General features: G+C 40.7%; 1 protein-coding gene across 1 annotated transcript in view; it reads right to left on the bottom strand.

Annotated features, from left to right (window-relative positions):
* Positions 1-550: 550 nt before the first annotated feature.
* LOC146322641 (cyclic AMP receptor-like protein A) overlaps positions 551-8576 on the bottom strand; it is a 72695-nt gene continuing 64669 nt past the window's right edge. The window contains exon 13 of the mRNA XM_084724675.1: positions 551-1304. Within this exon, the coding sequence (XP_084580801.1) occupies positions 1137-1304 (168 nt within the window). The 3' untranslated portion in view covers positions 551-1136. The remainder of the gene's footprint in view (positions 1305-8576) is intronic.

Below are 8576 nucleotides of genomic sequence, written 5' to 3'. Positions count from 1 at the left end.
CCTTAAATGGAAATTTAAGAAAACCTTAGCTTAAGTGGTTTTATGCAACTGGGCAATGTTTCATTATTTTTTAAAGTTGTTCATAAGGCTTTATGTATTGAATCAGGTTTTGCTCGACTGTCACATGAGAGCAGCAGGTCTGGACCAAGAGAAGCATTTTCTTTACATTCCAGTCCAAGGCACGTACAAAAATAGAGTGTACACTTAAATATATACAGTACATTGATCTGTTATAAATACAGTAAAACAAACATATGTAATATTTCATAAAATACAAAACAGTCTTCCAAAGTAATACTGCAGCAAATAGTAATGCAAAGAGAAAAACAGAAACAAATACTGTCTGAGGGAAGAGAAACTCCCTGCAAGCCACAATCATGCTTTAGGACTTATTTGCCCTACCTCGTCATCTTCACTGTTTTTAAAACCCCTTCCTGTATTTTGGCTGTACCCCACCTCACCCCCTATCAGATGGAAAACTGTTCAGTACCCAGATCAACCTCAGCATGGTGGAGATGCTTTCACGTCTGACACAGGGTGCTTTTTTTTTTAAAAAGCCCTGCTTTTCACCTCCTCCCCTGCAGAGAAGTGAAAAGGTAATTGCTGCGAATGCTAAACTAACACCTTGTTGTGATTGCCTTTCAGCAGCCCTTTATGTTTTTTTTCTTTCTTTCATTTTTGTGGTGTGCCAAAAATGCTGCAGAATGCAGGAATCAAGAAGGAGGTGCAGAGAGGGAAATGGTTTTAAGACCTTTGGGATGCAGCAGATGCCTTTAACATTAGGAGGATCTTTAGATCCGCTCTCTTCTCGCTTCTCTCTGATGGTAGTGTTGCAAGGAGCTGCAGCACTGCTCAGTGTGTGTGTGTGTGTGTGTGTGTGTGTGTGTGTGTCTTTAGGATATTAAATAGTAAAGGATGGGGATTAATAATGGAACCTGACAGCTCATCTCCGGCTTCTATCTGCCTGACTGTCCCCCCAATCTTCCCTTCCATTCCCTCCCTACCTCTTGTTCCTCCTTCTCAGTTTCTAATCCGCTGCATTTCTCCCTGGCTGTGACCCTCCTTTGTGCTCCTCTCCTCCAGCTCTTTTGTCTCTCCCTCTCTCCCACTCTTGTCTCCCTCTCTCTCCAGCTCTCTCAAGGCCCTCGGTCTTTCAGGGTCATGTCAGGAGAGTAGAAGAGCACGTTGGTGTCATCGTCGTCGTCATCGCTGAGGTCGACCAGGTCAGCCTGTGTGTAGCGCACCGCCCCAGGGTGGTACTCTCCGATCCGAGTCCTGTCACACAGCCGTGACTGCAGAGCCAGCTAGAAAACACACAAACACACACACAAAGTCTGAACGTCAGCTGGCTACATTTGAGATCTTTTCTCTATATTCTGGCCATCCATTCACACTAAGCTGGTGTTTTACATGCTCAAAAACAGTGAAAACTCTGGCAACATGTTTAAGACTTACACACTACAGGTGAGAAAGGTTGCTGTTCATTGTGAACAGAACCTCCCAATAACATCCTGGTTCTGCACATTGACATTTAAGACTCAAAAATAGCAGCACCAACTTGGAGAACTTGAGACCTGTTTGATTTTATGCTAATGTCCTCTGACATGCGGGAGAGACAACCTGGATACAACCAATAAGCAATGCTTGTTTTTATTCTTCTTGGCCAAATGAAGCGCAGTTGTTTTCATTTTCTACTCCACTTAACTGCATTAAAGTACCAAACTTCAAACAGAATGTAAGAAGAGCTGATTGGAGTGGCATTCCCACTCAATATGATATAACTCTAACAACGACCAAGACCTAAATAAGAAAAACGGTGCGTGAAAACCCATCACTCAAACATGAACAACTTTGCTGTGCACCAGTGTAGAGCAAGTGTAAACCCACCATGAGGTCACCCATTAATTTGTGGACCACCGTTTTGAAGCCTCTAGTGTGGCATCTTGTCTTTTTTGCAAACAGAGCATGAACAGTTCTGAAGAGAGGATGAAGCTGGTATTGGTTTGCCTGTCTAGCGAAACAGTGCACTAAAAATGTTTCTAAAAACATTTTAGGTGAAAATTAGGCAATGCAGTAATATATTCTTGATCTGTATGACAGTTTGATCTTCAGTTTGGCAGCCTCCGTTGGTAACTGGACACTAAATTGCAGTCGCTTGGTTCAATACTTTGCCATATTAGGGCAATTAGGGCAATTCATCGATGTAATCGATGTCATCATACATCGATTTACATATCATGCATCGATGCATTGCTATGAACTGCTACGCCTGGTCAGAGCATGAATTCACCCAGACAACCAGAAGCAGACAGCGAGACTTGCCACGATCATCTTAAGTGCGGGACTATTTTAAACTATTTTAGACAGAGATGGAGCAGTTTGGCTCTCTTTAGCTCCACAATCTGGACGTGACTTTTCACAGCAGGACAGCTGCCCTGCATGAGCGCTGGAAATGAAGCACCGAACAACCTGTCCTCCTCCTGCAGCAGCAGAATTGTCCTATTTACTGTGTGTCAGCACCCAAACACGATATATGAGGATCATCAACAGATAATGAGATAGATTTTCTGTAAGTTTCTTCATCACCCACATGTTAAAAGTGACGTCTGCACCTCAGCTGTTAACTTTCCATCACGCATCATCTAACAGTGTTATTCTGCCATTTTATACTTTCTGTTCACTTTATCAGCCATGTATTAGTCAGACATGGCTAAGACTGTTTAAGACTTTCTGTGATGTATTTCAGTTGGTAGAAAAACAACAAAAGCTATTTTCTTTGCCCCACAATGATGCAGAAATAAACTGCAAGTGATTATCTTACCTGCATATGACTCCAGTGATAAAATAACTTCAAGTCCTAACCAACTAAAATATTAAGACAAAATACTGATTGTCCAGTTCAGTGAAGGGTTGACAGTGATTAGTGATTACAGTAATATGGATCACAGCTCCTTTTGAATTTGAGGACCAGCATTTTTCTGATCTTGATTTGTATTTGATAATCACTGCCTTGTTTGACAGTTTGATCTGGGTTTTGTGATCCTTGTGTGTTGCACTGGACAGACTCACTGAGAATGACTTGTCAATCTCAGGGCAGCTCCGCCTGCTTTTACCCTAGATGGGACCATAATTACAAACTGTTTACTGACCTAATAAATCATAGGCTTGTAGGGTCATTTTCTCATAAGCTTACAGACTACCTGACTTCTTTTTGAAACCAATGAAATTGCCTCCTGCTGGCCATTAGAAAGACTGCAGGTTTTAAGGACTTCGACACTGGCTTAATTTGTCCACAAAATATAATATAGTCTATGGTACAGAGGAAAAAGAGCTAAGTATGTAAGGGACCAGTATACTCTGACATAACTGTTTGTCAGACGTTTGATTAGTTTCAGAAAATGTCATTATTTAAACTAAATACAAACTTCAAGCTCCCCCTCAGTCAACCGGACTCCCTTTGCAAAAACTGTGATTTTATCTCGCAGAACACAGGGGTTGTTGGTCTACCACTGCCTCGATCTGTTAGTTTGCTTTTGTTATTATGTGACTTTGGTTAATCCGAACTCACCATTTAACAACACCAGAGTCACCCAATAACACAAACAAACTAACAGATCAAGGCAGCAGTGGACCAGCAATTTCTGAGCTCTGTGAGGTAAAAATGACTGATTTCACAAATGGAGTTTGGTGGCTTTGGAGAGAGACCGATATGTGGTTTATATAACGATCCTTTCCTTTCAGAAAAGGCTGTCTGATGGCAAGGTAAGATGATGAAAATATTCTAAATATAGCGTACACTTAAACTGGTCCTGATATTTGTTGCTGGCCCTGTCCACAGCAGTACATTAATTAATTTCTTACACTGGGACTCCTGCTTCTTTCCGAACTGGGGCTGTGCCTACCACCATCCACTGTAGATAATAATCTGACAATGTATAGGTACCTTATACAACCCAACTTCAACAAATCTAAACTGTCTCTTTAATACATGATGGTTGTTACAGTTTTGATGTTTACTGGTTGAAATTGGATGACATAGAAGAGATTTTTATAAGAATGCAAGAACGGCCATTGTTTTCACACATGAACAGCATTTTCAAAATGAGCTGGCACAGTGTGGACGTAGTCTAAGATTGCAGAGACATGAGGGGATTGGGAGCAGCTTTTTCCTGCATGCACACTCGCATACACACAGAAGAAGAAGTAAGAGGTGAGCTCATTGCAGAGCCACAGGCGGTTCAGCTGTATGGCTAGAATGCAGATCAATATCAGGGGAAGGAAAGAGTGGAAGAGGGGGAGAGGGAGGCAGAGGGAGAGAGGGAGAGTGCACAGGTGGGAGGGAGATGCTACACAAAGGAAAGCGGCAGAAATAATGTAAGCGAGATAAATTCCAGAGATGCTATAATGGGGTAGGGGGAACAGAGGAGACAAAGAAACACACACATACGGCACAGAGAGACAGAGACAGAGACAGAGATAGGCAGAGAGCAGGAGGAAGAGAAGAGTCAAAGACCGCCGTGGACGAGAGGGAAAAAACTACGCAGGACTCGATAAAGCAAGAGAGACAGCAAAACATTTACACACCAGGTTACTGACAGAAATCTGGCACTGCAAATAATTAGACAAAATGTTTATGTACACTGTAGTAACCTGGTTAGAAAACCCTTGTATATGTGCAGCAGGTCAATAACAAAACAAACTTCAGACTTTCTTTTAGCACAGGAACAAGAGGTGTGAATCTGTGGTCTCATTTTGATTTTTTTCATCAAGGTTCTGAAATCAAAAGAAAATACAGAATAGAAAAGGGAAACTATTTTTAGGCTCTTACACCAGTGCCAAATCATTTACTCACGTTTGTAGTGTGCTGAAATGCAGCTTGAATCATAACTGGCGGTTAAGCTAACGTGTCTTAAAGAAGGTCACTGTCTGACAGAGCAGAAAAGTGTGTGGGAGTATGAAGTTTTTTTTTCATTTGAAAAAGTTAACTGCAATAATTTAGAAACATGGTACAGTTTTCTGCATGAATGAAAAATAATGAAATCAAAGTTTTTTTTTTTACTGACCACCACCATCGGCCTAAATGTTTATGTTCTTCTCTCCATTTCTCTAGCTGTGTAGGAAGACGATGTCCCCTTTTTTAATCCCATCTACAAAGCTCTGACTGGCTGACTGTTTATCCAACCACAGGAAACAGCTGTTTGGCAAAACACCAGACCGCTGCTGACAGCCACCTCGCAAGGTAAGTTCAGAAGGTTAGGTTTTCTGTCATTATGGGCATTGGTCAGAATGCATTAGCCATGAAACTTTTCAGCTTTTGACCACAAAGGATTAATGTCTCCAAAACTCAAAGAATTGCACTTATATCAACATTAAAGGAGTGCAAATACATATGAGCTGTGAATCAGCACTCAGGACAGAGGGATTGAAATGGTGTGCAGGGTTTAAATAGTGAACGGATGAACTCAAACAGGGGCACTTTCAACCTGAAAAAGTTGTGCACTGTTTTGCTATGGTTTCCAGATTTAATGACATATTTCCTAAAAACAGTCCGCAATGGTGTGAAACAGCTTTGAGATACATTTTCTCTTGTTTGGTGGATGTGCCACAGGTGTTACCCAATCAGCACTGATGTGTATGTAAACACCACCGTATTAAAAAGGCAGTAAAGTGCAGTGCGCTTGTGTACACAACATGGTGTTCAACGCAGCTCCGTTTCTGTTTAAATCGACATTTTGCTATGTTTTGTCAACGCTGCACCGGTAAATGAGGAGTGAGCAAAGGGTGAAAAGAACCAATCAGTGCTGAAGTAAGGGGAAGAAAAGGTAAAGGAAGTGAGATAATTGAGGAAAGAACTCTTTCTGCCTTCTCTTTAATATAATGGAACTAAATTACACTCTGCCTGTGATGCTCAAAGTGCAAAAAAAGAAGAAGAAAGAAATACAGTTGAAAAACTCATCAGCAATGTCTCATTCCAGAAGTTATGATCAGTTACTCAAGATAATCCATAGACCTTGTCGTAAGCAGTTTCATGTAGGAACTATTTTCTTTCAACAGTAGAATCTACCAGAACTATTTTTTTGTACTACAAACAAAATAGTTCCTAAAGTGAAACGAGGGCTGGGACAGTACTCTTATTTCCTGATTCGATTCCCTCATGATTCTCAGGTGCCAAGTCAATATGCATTGTGATTCTTAAGTACTGCAATTCAACAATGATTGTGATTTGATATTACAACTCGTGGTGACTTTTGTTTGGTTCTTTAATATTAGACCATGTGAAAAAGTGAAATCATTCACTTTGAGAGAATGTATATCATGGTTCTTTTTTCCAAAGGTAATGCACATCACAGTCAGTCAGTCAGAGTTTTATTTCAGCAGCATTATTTTTATACTGCCAACCTTAGCTGTTCCTACTTATCAAGCCAGTGCCATGAGAAATAAAATATGTTAGAATTAATAGAGCTCCTTAAAAACTGCACACCACATAAAGAGCATTTAAATTAACATTCCTTCATATATGAAATTGAAACTGAATTTTGAGTTTTGACCTTTTGAGGTGCTATATTAGGTCAGAATGGAATGTGTAAGTCAGAGAAACAGACCGAGTTAGCAAACTGAAGTCAATTCATTCACACAGAGCGGAGGAAATATCTGCCTGAAAGTCTGAGCACATGAGTTGTTTCATGTTCAGCATGTCAATGGAAATTCCCATTATGTGCTAGCATTGAGCTAACGGACTAAGCACTAGTTATTTATACATATAAAAATTGATTCAGCAATCAAAACATTGGCTCAGGAATCGTAAAAAAAGAATTACAATACTTAAGAGAGCCAATTTTTTCTCCCAGCCCTACATGAAACTGCTCACAACAAGGTCTGTGGATGGAAAGAGACATCGCTGTTGAGGTTGTTTTTTTGTTTGTTTGTTTTTTTTTGGTGGTTTGAGCACCACGAACTACATCACATCTAGTTCCTCTAGTGAGAGAAGGCAGATATGTCTAAAGCTTGGCAACTCACACCAAAACAAACCTGATGGTTAAACAGCACTACATGTAAAAGGAAAACGTGTTTTTGTTTGTGGGGTGAACTGTTCCTTTAAGTTAATCTCCATAGACTAGACCTGGGTTTTTTAAAAGCCCGACAGGAAAGTTATTGCTTAATAGAAAGCATGGTGAGGAGGGACCAACAACTCTTTCAGTGTACATATGGCGTGTGAGTCCTGTATTCAGAGAGACTTCGAGTCTGAGCCAATCAATTAAAATGCATGTAAACGCACCGCCGGCAGACAGCAAGGCAGATAGAAAGAAACAGAGCGCAGATTTGTTGCGTTGAGGGAGGAACAGTTTGATGCTGTTACAAGCCCCCCATCACCACCACCTCCTTCTCTCCCTTACCCCTCCTCTCCCCCGCCAATCTCACACCTGATGTGTGGGGGCTGCTGAGAGTCGCATGCCAAGATGAATAACAACCGGCTGTTAGTCACGATAGAGCATGAACACACACGCTGCCTGTCTCTCTCTCAGCCTCTCTGTGCCGTCTCCTGTCTCACCCCCTCTCTCTTTCTCTTTGACACAAACAAACAGCATTTTCTCTGTGATTTACGGACACATTGAGATTCCATTTCACTCCTCTGTCTCTCTGTGTCTCTCTCCTCCGACTCACCACAGTGAAACATTGACATTTGGGTTGAAGGTCACACCACACATTCCACTCTTCCACATTGCGCTCATGACCCGTTATCAGTGCAGTTGATGATACCGAGTAGGTGACAATATGCGTACTGTTTGTATGTGTGTGTCTGTTTGTGTACACGTGAACTAAGACCACAGAGAATTTTTTTTCTTTGTGGTTCAATATCAGCTCTGACTCCTATCCGCAGACACTGTCAATGTTTGTAGATTGAGACAAATCTGCGGAGAACTGTATTGATTGTGGTGTTTATTGAAATGCCATCAATGAGCGTTGCAGTTCAAACTTAAAAACATCATCCCTCTGGTTATTTGGCCTCGTTACATTTCCCTAAAAGCTCAATTTGTGAAAGTAACAAAAAATAAAGTTAGTGATTTGTAATTTTACTCTTTAAATAAGTGGATTTTGACACCAGCACCTACAATTATTAACTGTATAGGTGATGTGTGAGCACCTTTTTGGAAAGTTTAAGTGGAAATTTAAACAACAGTTTTTTTTTTGCTTTGACTTATAATTATGAAGTCAGTGTTGATCGCACAGCATTATGGCTATAGAATAATGACAACATCTGCATTTAGACTCATTCCCTAAAAGCCTCGCTTTCATCTGTCTGACACTGGCCACAGTTTTCCCCAGGAAAATGGAGTCTCCATCATAGACTAAATTAATGAACAAATTTACGCTTTTCTCCTAATTTTTTCTCCACCAACACCAGTTGGAGTGCAGCGATAATGTTACTCAAACTTATTATTATTTATTACCCCGCTTTGTTAAATACTTAATGCTGATTGGTCAATTACAGCATTCCAAGGTCTGTTATTCCAGAATAACAGACTGCTGCTATGAAGAACACCGCTGTTCTGATCATAGATTCTGGAGGAACAATA

This window comes from Lutjanus erythropterus, chromosome 8 (assembly GCF_056507025.1).
Source record: "Lutjanus erythropterus isolate fLutEry1 chromosome 8, fLutEry1.hap2, whole genome shotgun sequence".
Lineage (NCBI taxonomy): Eukaryota > Metazoa > Chordata > Actinopteri > Lutjaniformes > Lutjanidae > Lutjanus > Lutjanus erythropterus.
This window is presented reverse-complemented; position numbering and strand designations above follow the sequence as displayed.